Below are 19396 nucleotides of genomic sequence, written 5' to 3'. Positions count from 1 at the left end.
AGCTAACTCGCGTGCCACTCCAGAGCATTCTCTGCTTGCTGGGCTGGACATGCAGCTTAGCTGAAGGGGGATTGCTGCTTCTGTGTGGCATGTTCTAAACACACGGGACACCTATAAATTCCCAGTCTGCTCGAACTCGAACTCGGCCAGAAATCAAGACTGGGTTGAGACCCATTCACCTCCCAAACTCCCAGGCCAGCTCCTTTGAGCAATCCGAACTCAATCCAGAGCCCTGGAATGGAGAACAGAGGCCAAGAGATCTACCTAAAACTTCATCTTCTCCAGTATACCTTACATGTTTCCAGGCCAAAACTCTGGGTGAAAGAACACTGAACCGACCCACTGAAACATTTTTTTAAAAAATAATGACTAATAAATCTCCCCTGGGCTTCACTAACCCACACACCTCCACCTTTAAATAATAAAGGGGATCCTTGTACTGACCACCTGGGGTTTACTCGCTTTGGGGCATTCTCCCCGTAAATAACTTCTTTGGACTGTTTTCCAATGCTTGTGTAGTTAGGAAACACGGGCCCTTTGGATCCGCCCCTCCCACAGACAGCTGTGGGTGGAGAATATTGTTGTTGTTGCTGCTGCTGTTGTTGTTGGTATTGTTTTTAAGCTGCCAAAGGAGAAAAAGCGGGCTCCGCAAAGAATCCTTCCCGACTTCCTCGAAGGGTGGGAGGGGGCGGCCTGTGGCCCGCGAGGTCCCCCCCCCCGCCCTCCTCGCGCTCCCTCCCCGGGCCAGACCTGGCACAGAGGCCCACCCGACGTGGCGTGGGTACCTGAAGAAGGCGGGAGGGCCGGCGTCGCGCACGGCGGCGGCGTAGGCGTTAGGCTCATTCTCCAGGTAGTAGGGCACCTGCTGGCCGTGCGGGTGCAGGAAGGGCGACAACTGTGGCGGCGGCGGGTGCAGTAGCATCAGCGGGCTGGGCGACACGCTGTTGAGCTGGGGGAAAGCCCCCAGGCTGTTGGCACCGAAGGCGGCAGCCTCGGACCCGGGGCCATAGGCGATGCCCGACTGGCCGTAGACCGGCGCCGTGGCAGCCGCGGCTGCGGCGTTGAACTCGTAGGCGGCGCCCTCGGGGTAGTTGAACACAGCGGGCTTGCTGCTGTCCACGTACACCTCGCCCAGGGCCCTCTCCAGGGGCACCTTGAGCTGCTGGCGGTTAAGGGGCTCCAGCTCGTTCCCTTGGATCTGGTGCAGCAAGGCCATTCCCGAAGCTTTGGTGTGGAGGGTCATGGTCATGGTCAGGGGCGGCCGGCGAGGTGCAGGCAGGCTCCCTGCGCACGCAGAGCGCTCAGCAGCGGACGGGCCACCTGGAAAAAAAAAGAGGAGAGAGAGAGAGAGCAGAGCGGGCGGTGAGAGGCGACGCAGCTCAGGTCCCTCTGGGCGCGAGCGCTGGCCCAAGCCCTGGCCCCTTCCCAGGGGCAGAGCGAGCCTGCAGAGCCCAGGTGGCCCAACTCCAGCGAGCGCACCCCGCCACTCTCTAACTTTACATACTGGTCTTCCCTGCTCTTAGACATCGCAAACCTGCTGGAAGCTGCCGACCCGGGGCTGCTGCTTTCAGGCACCGGTGGAAACATCACACCGCGCGCGCACCCAAAGAACCGCTTCCCTGAACTTAACTTTCCTGGTCTTCGCTGCTGGATTTCGCTGCAGGGGGTGTGAGGGAGCTGAGGGATCTCCAGCAGCCGCGCCCCCCACCCCCAACCCCAGCAAGACTAGGGTTGCAACAAATGCAGACTAAGCCACAGGCCGCTTTTTTCCTGATTCCTTTTTTGCCTGTGCGCCGGTGCCAGGCTCCAATCTGTCTCTGTTTGTCTCTTTCTGTTTGGTTCGGTGTTCTTGTTGGCTAGAAGGACGTAGTGTATGCATAGAATGACCCAGGGAGGACGTAACTGTATCTGTAACTGAGATATGGCAAATAGGATGGCGTGTGTGGTTGCATATGCAGCCAGCCACAGACAGCTATATTTAGCATTGGCGGAGACAGATAGCAGGCATCTAGGGCCAGGAGAGCGGAGATGGAGCGTGTATAGGAAGATCTGCACTTGGAGTCAAGAGAAAAGTGCTATCCTTCAGCTTCCAACATCTGAAAAAAGAAGAAAAAAAGCGCTCCCCAAGGGGTCCCTTCCAGCACAGCCATCATCACAGATTCGCTCAGCTTGGCTTTTCTGTTTTTGTTGGACCCCAATACCAAATTCGCTTCCTTTTGAAATTCTCATGCGGATATGATTCAGAAAAACCTTCAGTTAGGCGCACATGGGTGTCCCTGCCTTCCACAGGTTATGCAACCAAAACTTGAGAAAACTGAACGTGAACTGAGACGTTTTCCCATAAAATATCACCTGGGCTCCTTAACCAAAGCTCTGGCAATTAGATAACCCTGTCTGTCTAACCAGAAACTTGGGAAAGACTCTCCTGTCTTTCAGCTCTTGAATTCTACAAATGGACCCTCTTGGCTCACTTGGGGTAAGGCACATGGAATCAAATATTCTCATGACAAAGAGGTAACAAGTTTATAATCCAGTATTGAATTAAACTCTGATTGTATATGTATACACACACACTTGTTAATGTAACAAAAGATATAAATTTATACTTTTTAAAATAAACTGCTTTTGCCCCAACCTGATAGCCCCTAAAATAACAATTAACATTTGACTTTAATCGCTATCCCACAGACCCCCTAAAGAGTACCTGATACATGCAAATGTCAAGGTTCGCTGTTACTAATAGTAACACTTTAAAAATATTCTCTACCAAGTACACTTTATCTAATTCTTAGAAAAACAGATCATTTTGGATGATACTCAGCTAAGCTGATTTAAATCCAAAGACAAAGTTGAGTTGAGCATCCCCTAAGGACAGGGGATAGTAAAGAAAGGGTTAAAAACACATTAGGTGAATCGCAGATATTTCTCTTTATGGCCAGCAACCATTACTTTCTAGAGCAATCTTTTTACAGATGATTTAGTTTCCGTAAATCACACTTTCAATTTTCAAATGCCTTTTTAAAACACATGCAAAAGCAAGCATTTCCTGAGGCTCTTTAAAAATCTGAGCCTGCCAAATTACATACAAATGGCACAAAGAATCCTACAAGTCCAGAAAGCGGGGGAAAGGAGCCGAACAGATTCCCCCGATAGGAAAACAGCGCAGGCTCCTCTCCGGCTAGGATACAGACAGTAGGCAGAAAGGTAAGTTGCTTTCTCAAAATGCTCAAGCTACAGAGAGAGAAATCAAAAGACGATCCTACCCTGCTGGTTCAAGAGCGCCTTTCCAGAAATGTTCCATGGGTTTGTAGAGGTGAGAGCCGAGACAGTAAGAAGGAAGGAAGGAACGTGCTCCGATGATCGAATGCCTCGGTGTATGATCAAGGCAGAGCGTGTGTGGATGTGTTTGTATGTGGAGTGGCAGGGACTCTCGGGAAGCAGCCAGTAGGCAGGGCACTTGGCAGCCCCTCCCGGCAGACGCGGCAGCTGGGCTTCTGCACAACGCTGGGTGAATGGCAGTGGGGAGAAGGGGAGAGTTCTGTCTGCCGCCGCCCGGGGACCGCAGTAGCACAGCTCGACTCCGCGCGTCAGCGTTCCTAGAAGAAACTCCAGCCCCCCTTTGCTTCCTACCTGTGGAGCCAGAAGCGTCCCGTGCTTTCTGCTTATAGAGAGTGAGACAGGGCTGGCTATAAATCACAGGTTCACAGATAAAACTGGAACAGCAGTGGAAGTGTGTGGAGATCAAGTTTACAAACTATGCCGGGGGGAGGGGGGTGAAGGGGGTTCTTCCTAAACAATGCAATTAAACAAGAAAAGCCTTCTGGGATACATTTGGACCAAATGTCCTAGCCCCACTTCACCTCTGGATGGGATGCTCAACGGCCATGCTACCAGGGGCATAAGGAGGTCAGACTCTGCAATAAATATTTTGGCATTCCAGGGATATGTGTCCAACTGAAATGCAATACTCCCCCACCTCATTAACCAAACCCATGAGCCTCTCCACCCAGAGACCACTGACTGCTGTCTATAAACACATCCCCCCCGCCAAAAAAAAAAAAAGATATTTTAATCTTAGAGCTGTGAGCGAAAAGCAGCTTTGCTTTAAACTGATCACAAGTTGGTTGTAGACAGAGGTCTCTTCCAGCAGTGATTTCGAATAGATGCACCTGGTTCTCAGCTCTTCTCTCCACCACAGGACAATGCAGAGTACTAAGGTACCCTGCCTCTGCCCTCGCCCTGGGTCCCAGGACTCGGGAGGTCTAGCGAAGTCTCTGTTGCCAGACATTAGTCACCACCTTAGGTATTAAGTGACTAATCACAATGCCAGGAGTGGCCAGTCTCCGGCCCTAGGACCCTAAGCAGTTACCAAGAGATTTATGAGTGGCCCTTGAACCAGTACAAAGAAAGTAATAGAGAGAAAAAAAGACTAATGATATCATGCTTCAACTATACATTTTTTTGTTTTTGTTTTTGGAAAGATGAAAGGTCATAATATCAGAACATAGACAAGTTCCCTCAACAATCTGCCGTGACCATAAATATCTAATATAAATATTGAGAGCTGTGGTGTGAGTCGTAAGCATTCACTCAGCATATGGGAAGCCCAGGGTTTGAGTTCCAGCGCTGCACAGATTAACAAGCAAGTAAGTATTGAGAAGAAAGGTTGTTAGCCCTTCGTTGATGATAATGTTGAATCCTGGAGATGGTGGCGCCTCCCGTAGATCAACCGTGGACAACCATTCACCAAGTCAGTCCAAAACAAAAACATGCAAGAAAGGAGGGAGAGAGAAAAGAAAACAAGAGAGTCAAGGAAAGTTGGAATTAAAAAGAGAAAAGGGGGGGGGGGGGTAGAGACCTGCAAGGGAAGGGTAAGAAGGCAGCCATCATCTCAGGGACTTTGGCTGTGGAGAAGTTTATGATCCCAGTTAGCCTGAGATAACCCAAGAAAGACATTTCCAGGAATAGCTTTCAGACTCCTCTTGGTAAACTCTGTCTCCCAGTCTCCTAGGGCCAGGGTTGTGGGGGAAGCATGACAAACTATGCTGGTTGTCCTCTGGTGCTCTAGCCAATGATTTTCTCTTGGATTCTCGCCTCTCTCTCCTCTCTTGACTCCCACATGTGGCCTCGTGGCATGCCCAGGTGAAGGAGAGAGCGTGAGCTTCTCTTGCCCTCCTGCCCAGGGTGATCTCTCCAGATGTCATGGACAGTGGTCTCCTGCTGAGAACCAGCTAATGCAAACACCCACCTTCATTCTCTCCCTTCCTCAACACAGCGCTCCCTTCAGTCTCTTTGGACACAGCATCACTGGCTTCCCTCTGGTCCCCCACATTAAAACATCACCGCTTCCTCTAGGGCCTGGCACTCTTTTGCCTTCTGTAGCTTTGTGCTCTCTTCCTTCCCATTGCGTTCCCGGCCCCCTTTTGGGCGCCTCTTACCTCCCAAGGACAGCTCCTTCTGTCTCTTTCCTCCTCTAGCTCTTCCCTGATCCTGGCCTCAGTCTCCTTTCCTGACCTTTCACTACTGCAGGTTCTACCTTGTCCAAACTCAGCTCCACCATCATCCCAAACCCCAGCTTCTTTAAGAGCCAAGGCCTTCCTCTCTCCCAGACCTGTCCTTTCTAGTCTACCGCCTCCAACAGGTAGCCTGGGCCACAGTCAGATGAAAATCCCTTGTTCAAAAGACCTCCCCAAAGCTTGTCTTGATTTTTTTTTTCTTGGAATATCCACTTTGCTGGCTTGGCAGGAAACACACACGCCTTCTTGAGGTTTGGCCCAAGCACATCCTCATGGTCGTCATCCTCTGTGCCCTCCCTCCTCTGTGCCTCCTCTCTCCTCTGAGCCTCCATTGTCCTTCCCAGTCATCGATCACCTTCCTCCCTGAACTGAAGTCATTTTTATCACCTCAGCCCACGGAGGAACAGCTCAAACACAAGGTCTGACTCTGAGAACTTAAACACATAGCATCTTGTCTGGCCACTGTTCGGTCACCAAATATGGGCTAATTTCCTATCTAGATACTTCAAGTGACAAAGTAACATCCCATCTGTCTGAATGCCCATGTCTGACAACTTTCCACATGACCATGACCATCCAGCACTTTCCAAACTCTTTGTTTGTTTGTTTGTTTTGTTTTGTTTGTTTTGTGTTTTTGCTGGGATGTTTGTCTTCCTGTCTTCACAGCAACTGGAGCTATAAAAAAATCAAACTTCAAATCCATCTAATCCTGAGGCACAAGCTGGCAGTGCTCAGCAGCATGATTCACCAGAGAGCTTTCCATTTCAGTTCTTAACCAGACAGGACCAGGAGCAGACACAGCTTCCTCTCCAGCCCCATTGAAGGCTTTTTACATTTACAAAAACATTATCCTTCTACAAAAACATGAAAGAAATAAAATGGGATGTAGCTCCATGATCACTTGTGCTACTAACATGGTCCCTGCACTGAGATGAGAAGGCTTAGCTCCGTTTGGCTTGAACATTACCCTGATTATATATAAATGGTGTGCGTGTGTGTGTGTGCGTGTGTGTGTGTGTGTGTGTGTGTGTGTGTGTGTGTGTGTGTGTGCTCCCGAGCGTGGGTGCACACTCTTTCTTTCCCTTTTGTCCTTTCTTTTCTTTTTAAGACAAAGTCTCAGTCTGAAGCCCAGGCTCCCGGGGAACTCACTATGTAGACCAGGATGGCTCCAAGCCCATGATGATCCTCCCGACTCAGCCACCAGGGCACTGGAATCACAGGAATGAATGAACATGCCAGCTAAAAACTTGTCCTTGAGTCCTGATTGGATACTGTTTTCCTCTAAAGCAGAAGTACAATGAGTTGGCTTCTAAAGGGCTCCTCCTTTTAAAGATAATTTGGACATTGATTTTTTTTTTATTGGCTCCCAGACTTTGACCTTAGAGCTTTGTTTTTTGAAGCAAAAATCCATGTACAATGTAATGCACATATATTAAGTATGCAGCCTGACAAACATGACTAGATTTGACCATTAACAACCATGTCAATCAAACTATAGACCATTTGACTATTCCAGTCAACCCAACCCAGAGAGTCCGTTAATACCTATTCTAATCAATCCCCTGCTTTTACAGGCTGTTTGTTTCCATAGATGATTTTTTTTTTCTAACTTACAAGTTGGAGCACATATCACCCATTTCCAAATTACAGTGTGCCCATCTGGGTACTGGGCTTCCAGCACCAGCTTCTGTAGCTAGAGTTTTCCTGCCTTGTCCACAGGAAATCTTTGTCACCCGCCAGTCCCACAGCCGCTCAGACCCAACCAAGTAAACACAGAGACTTATATTGCTTACAAACTGTATGGCTGTGGCAGGCTTCTTGCTAACTGTTCTTATAGCTCAAATTAATCTATTTCCATAAATCTGTACCTTGCCACGTGGCTCATGGCTTACTGGCATCTTCACGTGCTTCTTGTCATGGTGGCGGCTGGCAGTGACTCCTTCCACCTTCCTGTTCTTTCTTTTCTCCTCTCTGTTAGTCCCGCCTGTACTTCCTGCCTAGCCACTGGCCAATCAGTGTTTTATTTATTGACCAATCAAAGCAATTTGACATACAGACCATCCCACAGCAAACTTCCCCTAGCAACAGGATGTGAAGTTGTCATTTCCTAAGTCAAAGCCTGCTGCCTGCAGTAGGAGCCCCTGGAAGACCCTGAAGTTTACTAACATTCTTCCATTCATAGACCTTTTAAGAATAGTAGGTGTTGAAATGTTAAGCTTGGAAGCCTAAAAGGATACACAGTAACCTGAAGCCAATGGGAAGCCTTAACGTTCCACCCTATTGCCAATGCAAAGAAAGTATATTGGTACACCAGTCACTCATCCAAAGTCCTCTCATAAACCCTGTACCCTCAGATCTACTCTGGTCTTCCTGATGGTGGCTTGAAGATAATTCCAATTCCTGGTTGCTCAGCATAATGGCTTCTCTTTAGTACAGATCAATGAGTGATTCAGAGGTAATGCTCAGCTTAACAGAATTCAGTCTCTTTTTCGTCTTACCTTTTCTTGGAAATTTTATTTTTTTCAAATCTCTTACAAACTTTTTATACTACTTACCTATATAGCATGTGGTAAAAGGTCATTCAGAAAGGGCTTTCAAGGTAAGTGCTGTGAGTAACACATGAATTGCAATTATAACAATTATTGTCACACAGTGTCCCTCTCCTTCCTTATCTATTGTTTACTTGAGGAATCACATTGTCAGCTTAGGGTGTTATTCCTTTGTGCTGTGCAACAGCCAATGGCTAAATATACTTAAATTCAGATAGGCTTATCTACTGTTAGGAGGGTTACACACACACACACACACACACACACACACACACACACACACATCCCACATAATCAACCAAGAATTGTCTCCAGTTTCAGAGCCTAGCCCACCAAATGGTAGGAAGAAAAGCCAAAGGGTAGCAGAGCATTTGAGTTTGGAGACTTTGTCTAAGCCTGTCCTTGTATTTAGTCATGGCCATGGCTGCCTCCCACTCTCCCTGGGCACCCAGGACCCTCATGCTGGCTAGCAGATGCTCTCCTCTCTCCTGCCCCCCCCCTACCTGAGTGGCAAATCATGCTGTGTTGAGAGAGTAGTGTGTCTGCAATCATGCCAATGAATGACTCATTCATTCAGTTCACTGAAACAATATTGATTACTATATTTACCAAGAGCAACTCTGAAGTGTTGAGTACTGTCTTAGTCAGCTCAGGCCGCCATCACAAAATGTCACAGACAGGGAGCCGAAACAGCAGGCATTTCCTTTCTCTTGGTTAGGGAAACTGAAATCTGAGAGCAGGTAGCTTGACTTCTCAGTGTGACTGTATCATCATAGAATGAGGGCAAGAGAAGAAAGATAGAGATGGCACTCCCTCTTGGTAAGGCTTGATAAGACCCATGGCATCACTCACTCAACCTGAACTGCCTAAGGTTCCTATATGGAGATAGTCCCATGAGGCTGATACAGATCCAAACTAGGAGTTTGGAGAAGACACACTTCAGTCAGTGTCAGTACTCAAAAACAAACCAAGCAAAGGTTTTTGCCCTCCAAGCTACCAAAAGTTTAGGGTTTTTTTTTCTATCATTTCTCCCAGTAGTTTTCTTTTTCTGCTTATTTTTTCTTATTCTTGTGTGTGTGTGTGTGTGTGTGTGTGTGTGTGTGTGTGTGTGTGTGTGTGTTATTTGGTGTGTGTGCGCTAGTCTGAGTGAGGCAGATATAAACAAAGGCCAGAGGTAGACTTTGACTGTCTTCCTTCATCACGCTCACCTTAGGTTTTAAGGCAAGGTCTCTCTCTGAACTGGGAACTTCCAATTAATTAGACCAGACTAGCTGGCCACCAAGCCCCAGGGATCCCCTTATCTCTGCATGCCCAGAAACAGGATTAAAGGTCCACCACTAATTTAGACATGGGTATTAGGGATCAAAGCTCAAAGCTTGCATGGCTTTATTGGCTATATCATCTCCCCCAGCCTTTCCTTGCATTTACCTGTCTCAATGTCCCTTTGCACTGAGGCTGTCCTGAAACTGCTTCTTAGCCTGCCTGTCCTAAGAAGCTGAAATTGCTCTTCATTTGGTACCTCAAGTCTCCACTCCTCTCCAGTCTCCTCCCCTTGGATCTCCATAGCAACTCCCAGAAGTTACGTTTCATCTGTACTTTGAAGAGCTCAGAGGGAAATCTCTACCCAAGATCTCCATCCTGGAGAAAGGACCCCTTCCCAGATTGAACATTTTTGTCTACAGGTTCACTCAATCCATACATATTTATTGAGCACCTGTTGTATACTTACCATTTAATGTTCAAAGTCTTCATAACTAATTTATCTTTTCCTCAGACCTGATCTTCCCCTCTGTTTCCTATCTTGGTAGATAGCATTTCATACACACCACTGCACAGGCCCAAAGAAATCAGCCCTCTATCCCCCGGGTCCCTTCCTCCATCTTGTAGTGCATCTATCACAAACTTTTATTTCTAGTTCCTCAATCTCTTTTGAGTCTGCCCTCTATGCTCACACTCACCATGATTTCCAGGCCACTGTCTTCTCTTCTAGGTCATTGCCTCCACCCTTCTGCTTTCTTTCCCTATCCCCTGCACTGGAGAAAGATCAGTCTATCTCACAAGCAAAGGAACTTGAGTTGTCATCCTTGATTCTCAAAAGTCACCCTCCATCTCCCCTCTTCCATGGGCCTTTCATTCCTTCAGGCAGATAACTTCCACAGTGTGCAAATACTTACTCCAGATGTGAATGTTCCCATATGCAGGATGCTCTAAATGGAATCTTTCCATCTCCCTTTACCATCTGTCTCGCAAGCAGTCTTCCTTGAGAAATCACCGCCACCAGGAAACCTGCCTTGATTTCCTCTTGGGTGCTTTTACAAATGCTCATATTTCCCTGGTCTTTGTCTGTCTCTGCTGCTTTCAGAGAATATCACAGACCATGTCATGAATAAACAGTAATAATTAATTTGGTTGTGATTCTGGGGGCTGGAACTCCATGATGGAAAGGCTGCATCTGGGTAAGACTCTGATGAAAAGGCTTGTGTGTGAGGCAGAGAAAAATCAAGCTAAAATGCTGCCCTTTTTCTGGAACTGGCTTCCACAAGAATGGCCTTGGTCATCACTTGAAGTTCTGCACCTTCTAAGATAGTTTCAGTGGCTGCTAAATTCCAACATTGGTTCTGGAGACAGCACACAAACCATAGTACCCACCACCACTCCCGCCCTAGCCCTGGTGACTCTGTTGGATTTCCTATTTACTTCTCTCTGCCTTACCATGGCCCATGAATGCAGAACAGGCTCTGGCGGGGTTTTCAAAGTCTCAGTGCATAGTTGTATGATGTATGGTGGACCCCTCAACAAATCCCACTTGAAGAACAAATTTAGAAAGCTGGCTCAAACCTATTAGCCTTGCAAACTGGCATCCTTAGTGGCTTAATTCAGAAGGAGTGATCACTGCTGCTGAAGTTTAGATCCAGAGCTTGGAGGACATTTTGGAAGCAGACTCACACTTTCTAGAACAATCTATGCTTCCTAGCCTAGAAAGGATCATTACAGCTGATGGCACCTCTGCTCACCATGTCCAGACTCTTGAACGTGCTTATGAAGGACTGAAGCCAAGAAAGGCATGGGCAAGGCACTGGGCATCATTAGCATCATCTGAAGCACTGAGCACAGGGTATTATGTCTTTCTTTCTAGCCCATCCCCAGACTCAGTGGATACCACACCCTCCTTTCAGATTGGCCCATGGTCAACACAAATTCAATCAAGGCATTATTTTGGTGGCTCCACATGATATTCTTGGAGCCTTAAAGATCCCCATCTCTTTGGAAAACAGAAGACTGCCTTCCCACATTCCCAAATCACTGGTGAAGAGAACACCATGTTTTCCGCAAACAGGGGGAGCAACTTGTGTTCAGGGTCATGACTTCCCTTAATAGAACATGAAGAAACAAGTAATCTGCCTTCCACCCATTGCCCCTCAGAAGACAGCTCATTTAGGGCTCGTGTTTTATCTCCATATAATTTGAGTTGAACTTTCTTGCTACCAAGCACATTTCTATCCTTCCTGAAGCTGCTAAATTGTACAAACTTGAAAATGTAACACCTTCAACCGCAAAAACAAAAACAGAACTAATTACTTGACGTGACGTGATATTTTTCTATTTCCAAGGGAATCAAATTTGAGAGACGCTCAGACTCCTGTCTGGGCTGCTACAGCAGTGAGGAGAGAAGCTGCCTTAGGATCTCGGAGTGCTCTCCTTCCTGAAAGTCATTAGCCCCTTAAAGGAATTGGAAAGCTGCTTGCAAAGAACACAAACACACAGAGATTCGGGAGAACTCGGTGGCGGACTCCCAGTAGACCTCAGCACAAAGACAACCCTTTATTGACACTTGCCAGTAACTTTTGGGCCACAAATCCAGAGGACAAACAATATATCTCCACAAACGTTTTCACAAATGTTAGTAAATGGCTGCATCATACAAATTGTACAGTTCCCCCCACACACACATCTCCCACCCCATTTTCTACATTCTGTTATTTTCAGTTCCCTGTTCCTACCACAGGCCATCTTCTTTTGTCATGTGGTCAAGCCTGTCTGTTCCCTATGGTCTTTCCTGGCAGGGCACGTTCACCCTATTCATCACGGTGGGATGTCCCATCAGCCCCAGGTTCTGACCCGATCATGAAGCAGAAGAAGGTGCCTGATGGGCTGGGGTACTCTGTGACAGTGGGTCCTCGATGCCTCTCCTTGGGTTCCCCCTTTCACAGGTCCAGCCCATGATACCTTTACGCACGGCTCCTACAGTCCTTCCTTCCAGTATAGATGCCAAGCCAAATGACTTTCCAGCCCTTCAGCCCCATCCCATCATGACTCTAGCTTGCTCAGGCCCTCTGTTCAGCCAGCAGCATAGGGGCACTTTTCTAACTGAACCAATTTCCAATATACCTTTCATGCAGGAATTTGACTCTTGATTTCTTTCTTTCCTATTTTCTTTCTTTTTCTTTTTCTTTCTTTCTTTTCTTTTCTTTTTTTTGGTTTTTGGTTTTTGGTTTTTGGTTTTCGTTTGTTTTTGTTTTTCGAAATAGGGTTTTTCTGTGTAGTACTGGTTGTCCTGGAACCCGCTCTGTAGACCAAGATGTCATGAAACTTTGCCTCTGCCTTCCAAGTGCTGGAATTAAAGGTGTGCACCACCGCTACCTGGCAGGAACGTTACTCTTATAGAGAGAACTCTTATTAAATGAAGCTGCTCTAACGTATAAAACCGCAGAAGCGCAAAAAAAGATAGCACAGGTCTTTTTTTTTTTTTTTGGTTTTTTTTTTTTTTTTTTGAGACAGGGTTTCTCTGTGTAGCTTTGCGCCTTTCCTGGAGCTCACTTGGTAGCCCAGGCTGGCCTCGAACTCACAGAGATCCGCCTGCCTCTGCCTCCCAAGTGCTGGGATTAAAGGCGTGCGCCACCACGCCCGGCCTAGCACAGGTCTTGAAGGAAGCAATTCCTCAACTTTTCTCTCTCAAGACATAAAATATCATGAGACGAAGCCGTGTTAACCCCTTCCTCCCAGTAAGGTTTTAGGTATCCAGAAAGACTATGAGAGCCAGAATCAGGGGAGGAGCTGAGAAGTGCTGTCTTCTGGACACAACATGGCCGTTGCTCTCATGAACTCACCACAACTGTGCTCACCATCACAAGACAAAGCCAACAAGCTCAATCAACATTCCAGCAGGCAACACTAACTGGACTCAGTGGGTACCCATTGTAAGAGCCCCCCACCCAAGAAACAACTTAGTTGATACACAAGGCAAGGAACTTTGAAATGGTATTTATAAATATGATTAAGGGGCTTAAGGAGGATAAGAATAAATGCTTGAATGAAGACACCCAAAACACAAACAGTTGAATGAGAATAACAAAAACAATTCAAGATATGAAAAGAGATAGAACCTCTGAAGAAAAGCCAAACTGAAATATAACGAAGTGAGAAATTGAATATCAAACAAACAAACAAAAAAAGCTTGTGGAAAGTCTCACTGACAAATTGGATCAAGGGAAAAAAAGAATAGTATAGCTCAAAGAGAAAATAGAAGAAATAGATTACACACACACACACACACACACACACACACACACACACACACACACAAATTCCAACAACTTTTAAGAAGGTGGCATGTTGAAGTGTGTCCAAAGGAAGAAGAAGGTAGTAGCTGAGGTGGATATGAACAAAATATATTGCACTGTAATAGATAAAAAGTATTCTAAGAGGAGGAGGAGGATGAGGAGGAGGCAGCAGCCATGTTACACCGTTCCAGGGTTGTCCAAGGCTCTTTGTGTTTCAGTAAGGGCATGTTGCATATGCTTACCTCCGCAAGGGTGCTCCTTATTTGTGTGTCCGTGATTAATAGCATATTAGGAACAAGCAGCCATGCTAGACGATAACTGCCTGTAAGATTAGAGAAGTTAAAGGTTCAACCAAAGGGAAATGGAAGGTGAGCATATTCCCAGCACTGGAAATGTACTCATTGACTGCAGGCTATGTAGACAGAAACATTAGTGGCAATGGAGTCTTCTTTAAATAGTAGCATAAAATACTCCAAAGTATGAATCTAATGGTCACATTTTCACTCTTTTCTCTTTCATACAAAATGATATCTTTGTCTCCTGATATGATAATTCAGCCTTTTCAGAATGGATAAAAGACTGACTAAATTAAATACAGTTCTTGCTCAGTGAGCCTGGACATGCTGCTTCTTGTATATAAATGTGAGTTCATTCCAATGAGTGTTTCCCAACCAGCTGCAATTCACCTTCACTCAGTGCTAGACTTGCCCCTCTGCCTATCACCACCACCGTCCATTGGGGTTATCAGACACTTTCTGGGTGATCAACAATACTTGAAGTTCTGTTATCTCTTTTTCATTTTGCTGAAGAGGAGTTTGCTCCAAAACCTCCTCAGTCTTCAACCCAGATGCCTTACAGATCTCACTGGCAAGTTTTGCTTTCACTCTGGAGGTAGGGGGAAGGAAGTTAGCCAAGGCACCCAAATTGCAGAAACTTCTTTGTGAGCAAGGTAATGGTAAGAGTGGTTTCTTTTTCCCTACTAACTAACTACTGCAGTGTGAATAAGACAATCTCATTTGGAGATCTTTTTTTTTTTTTTCTTTCAACTATGTTTGACCACAAAACATGTTTTGTAGAGTTGATTTTTCTAGAACTAGAACATGTGGCTGGACAGGTCATAGGCCCTAGAGGAGAACCTAATATTATTGTTCTGTTAAATGGACATAATATTAAAATGACTTCTGATGACTTATTGCTATACCCAAAGATGGTGCATCTGTCAACTATGATCAGAGAAGCTTCTTGCAGTAGATTACAATTAACACAGAGACCTTCAACTGGTCAGTGTTCAGAGAATAAGAGATTGTGGAATCCTCAGCCCTAAATGGGACTTATATATCAGAACACTCCCTCCAAGAGCCAAGGATCTTAGCAGAAAAGGGGGGCAGGATTATAAGAGCCAGAACAAATGGATAGCATCAAGGAAACAGTGTTTTGCAGACACAACAGGACACCTGTACAAACAAACTCATAGAAATTATGATAGTATGCACAAGCCCCTGGCAAGCTCTAGCCAAACTCGCAGAATGTAGTTGAGGGAGGAGGTGGGAACAAAATCCCACCACTAACTGAGGAGCTATTGGCATTTTATAGCTGCTGGGAGAAGAGTCGGCTTTCTTTAATTAGGTAACCCTTGGCAGGTCAGCCTCACTCTCAAGAGGAGTTGACAACACAAATGGGCATGATGGGGAGGCAAAGCAGAAGAAAACTCAAAGTTGAGTGGGCGAGGTGTGGGTAGAGAGAGTAGATACGGGAATCGTTGAAAGATGAACATGATCAAAATACATTGTATTAAGTTCCCTAAGAATTAAGATATCTTTTAACTTTTAGATGATGCAATAAAAAGCTATTGTTAAAAACTTGCTTGCAACACTTCCAGAAGGACCGTTTGTTTAACATGATGTCCTTCTGATTCAGTACAAACCAGAACTATTTCTCTGGGGATAAGAGATCTCCATGAGGAATGGCGTCTGAAGTCCGCTATATAAACTTGGAAAGCAGAAACTCACTTACTACTCCTATGTGGCTACAGAAATGAAGGGCTGAAGTGTCAGCTCTTACTATAAAACAATGTTTACAGATCCACTGAAAACCACCTTCCATTGCTCCCGCAAGGAATATTTTATAACGTGAGTAAACACCCATCACAAGATTTTAAGCCTGTGTAACTAAGTGATAGATGGCAGTCAAAAATCACCGCTGACATGTTGAGAAAAGGATTGTGGCTGACGAAAAGAAAAACAAGAAGCATTTGGAAGTACCCTGTGAGTATTAGCTAAGGCTCTTGGAACATGAATGACAAAAGTCTCTAATATCACTTAGAATCCCTTTATGCACAGTATTATCAGTGAGGGAAAACCATACTTCATTCATGTTTTTCTTAAAGATACCCTTTAGTCTCCCACTCATATAATCAATGAACAACTAGGTCTGAAGTATATAGAAACCCACTAGAGCCAATAAGAGAAAAACAATGATCTCGACCTACATCTAGTAGAAAGAAGAAACTATATATTTATAAATATGTATACATATGTATATACATATAAATTTCCATTCTTTCAAAAGAGCCAAATAATTGTTTTCATATTAAGACAAAACATACCTGTTTTGTGTTTAGGAATTTTTTTTATCCATATCAAGACATAAAGGGGGGTTTATAGGACAACTATTTTTCATAGCTGGATACACTCTTTCCCAAACTGCTATGATTCAATGAAGAGGAAATTATTAACGATAGCATCATACTACCCTAACGTTTTTAAATATTTTTCCATATAGCAAGTACATGGTTCTAAATCCAACCAAGTAAATTTCAATTTTCTACAGAGATGAAGTTAGGCAACCTGCTATGCATAGGCCTTTTCTCTTCGATTTATATAAGTTTCATGTTGAAATCCTCACTAGAGTTGGAGGTGCTTTGTAGCCCATACCATATTAACTGGCATGCATTTAGTGGTCAGCAATTACGGTAGAAGCAAATGAATGAGTGAATACGGTAATTAAATCTGCTGTTTGGCTTCATATAGAGTGTTTTTCAATTTCGTAGCTGTTGCTTGGGGTCACAAAGCATTTTTCAGATGTTTGTCGCTGTCTGAAATATAGAACACTATGGATTCGCTAGAACTACAGGGCAAAATGACAAGTACCAAGCAACAGATGTCAGAGTCATATGACTCCAGCCCTGCCCTACACTCAGGATCAGCATGGGCTTTCTGGTCATTGCCCTGAGTCCCCTCTGAGATTTCTAAGATCAGCCCATAGGGTTGATATTGTGTAACATGAATCTTGAAAGGTCTTTCTAATTAAAAAACAAAAAACAAAAAACTGGAGCCAAATATTTGGGTGAAAGCTGAAAGATCAGAGAAACAGAACAAGCCAGCCACATTCTTACCTCTACGAAATCCTCAGCCTCATGAGAGGGAGTTCCTGTCTCCTCAAGCCTTATTTATCTTTCTGTGCCCTGCCATCTTCCTTCCTTCCTAGTGCTGAGATTAAAGGTGTGTGCCACCATGCCTGGCTCTGGTCCCAGTATGGCCTTGAACTCACAGAGATCCACATGGATCTCTGCCTCTCAAGTGATAGGATAAAAGGTGTGTGCCACCACTGCCTGGCTCTTTCTAATCTAGTAGCTGGCTCTGTCCTCTGATCCCCAGATAAGTTTATTAGGGTACATAATATATCACCACAATATTGCATCTCAGTGACTTAAAGAATTCCATACAATGTGGCCCAACACACAGACTCACCACATAGCTGATAAAATGAAGACATGGATCCAACCTAGGGTCCCCCCTAAAACTTCACACTCAGGAGCAGGAAGACAGGCTTTCAGGTTCTCTGTCTCCATACCTGACCAGGTTTAACTCTGCTCAGCCACCAACTTCTCGAGGTTCTTCACTGTATTTACAAACTTAGATACAAAGAGTATTTGATGCTCTTGGGGAAATGTGATATCCAACTTTCTATCCAATCTTTTCTTGTGTCCAGAAAGTTTTAGAACTTTGATTTCATCAAATGCAATCACAAAATGCCTTAAAGGTGGAAACTAAGGCCAGGAACCCATTCAAATCTGAGCAATGCAGAGTGTTTGGGTATTAGGAAGACTATTATTTTAGTCTTTCAATTAACTGAGTTAGGTGATTTGATTGTCAATAGATTGCAAAGGCTGAAGCATGTGTATTAGATCAAATGCACATTTATATGCAAAGTGTAATAATGAGGCTGTTTATTCCTACTACCATGCTTAAATCCCTAAACATTAGGTGGCATATTCAAAATGAAGTTTAAGGGCACTATAGGGTTATTTTTTTAATATAGTGGTAAGGTGGGGGAATGCTATTGTCTCTTGTACATCAAAGCCACTATGAAAACATCGGGAATTGGGAAACTGGAGGATTTTTTGAAGCACTTGCTTGTAACAAATCCCTTCCACTTTAGATGAAAGAAGTAGACCAAACCTGCCTCACCAACGCCCAGGGAAAAGAGTTTGATTCGACAGCCAATGAAGAATTCACAGATGGACATCAGGTATCTGACTCATTCACAAAGCTTAAGGACAAAGGAATTCTGGCCCCTATTCTGAAGGCAAGTGAGGAGAGATCATACCAGGACTGGACAGTTCTCAGAGTTTATGCAGCCCATGGATAGAGCTGTGACAGATCACATGCAAAGGAGAATAAGTATGCATTTAAGAGGGGAATACCGCCGGGCGGTGGTGGCGCACGCCTTTAATCCCAGCACTCGGGAGGCAGAGCCAGGCGGATCTCTGTGAGTTCGAGGCCAGCATGGGCTACCAAGTGAGCTCCAGGAAAGGCGCAAAGCTACACAGAGAAACCCTGTCTCAAAAAACCAAAAAAAAAAAAAAAAAAAAAAAAAAAAAAAAAAAAAAAAGAGGGGAATACCTGATGGGATTCAGGGATAAGATGACGAATCAGAAGCTGTCCCTTTGTAGCATAGTAGAAAGAGTCACCCTAAGGAAAAATTCAGCTCTGTTCTGAAGAATGGACGAGAGTGAGAAATCACAATGTGGATGTTAAGACAACTGGAAAGTGTGGAGAAATGGAAGTGTCATCCAACTAAAAGGAGCAAGGACCCAGCTGCCCCAGCTGTGGGGCTCCTTGGCGAGGGGGGAGGGGGAGCTGTGCCTCAGCTGTACAGGCTCCCAACCAGCAGACTGCCTTGAGTCTCAGAAGACTTTCTGGACTCGGGACTTTTGAACAGGGTTGGAACTGTTAGCACTACAGCGAATCTTGAACTTGGACTGAACATATTTCTCACCATGGGATGGCCATGAGCCAGGAACTGTTACGGTTTCGATGTAAAATGTCGCCCACGGGTTCATGTGTGTGAACATCTGGCCCCCAGCTGGAGATGCTCTTTGGGAAGGTTGTGGAATCTCTGGGACATGGGGACTAGACGGCAGTCACGGGACTGTAGGAGTAAGGTCAGAGAATAGTGACCCCAGCTCAGCTCTAGCTGTCCATTTCCTGACTGGTACACATTCCTTCTACCAAGCCATGCCTTCCTTACCATGATGGACTACATCCCCTGAGCCATGATTCAGAATAAATTCTCCCTCTCTTTAAAAATTTCTGTTTGTTTGTTTGTTGTTTTGTTTTTTGAGACAGGGTTTCTCCTTGTAGTTTTGGTGCCTGTCCTAGATCTTGCTCTATAGACCAGGCTGGCCTCGAACTCACAAAGATTCACCTGGCTCTGCCTCCCGAGTGCTGGGGTTAAAGGCATATGCCACTGCCACCAGCAAGTTTTG

At 45.2% G+C, this 19396-nt stretch overlaps 1 protein-coding gene across 2 annotated transcripts in view; it reads right to left on the bottom strand.

Moving 5' to 3' along the window:
* Esr1 (estrogen receptor 1) overlaps positions 1 to 19396 on the bottom strand; it is a 372005-nt gene that overhangs the window by 262208 nt on the left and 90401 nt on the right. Inside the window, exons 1-2 of one of the 2 annotated variants that reach the window (XM_006978086.4) lie at positions 3264 to 3554; positions 786 to 1320 (exon numbers count right to left, since the gene is read on the bottom strand). In XM_006978086.4, the coding sequence (XP_006978148.1) occupies positions 786 to 1249 (464 nt within the window). In that variant the 5' untranslated portion in view covers positions 1250 to 1320; positions 3264 to 3554. Of the gene's footprint in view, positions 1 to 785; positions 1321 to 3263; positions 3555 to 19396 lie in introns of those variants that run through there. The other variant, XM_015996803.3, reaches the window with a different exon arrangement.

This window comes from Peromyscus maniculatus, chromosome 16 (genome assembly GCF_049852395.1).
Source record: "Peromyscus maniculatus bairdii isolate BWxNUB_F1_BW_parent chromosome 16, HU_Pman_BW_mat_3.1, whole genome shotgun sequence".
Classification (NCBI taxonomy): domain Eukaryota; kingdom Metazoa; phylum Chordata; class Mammalia; order Rodentia; family Cricetidae; genus Peromyscus; species Peromyscus maniculatus.
Note: the sequence above shows the minus strand (reverse complement) of the source record. Positions and strands in the feature narration are given on the sequence as shown.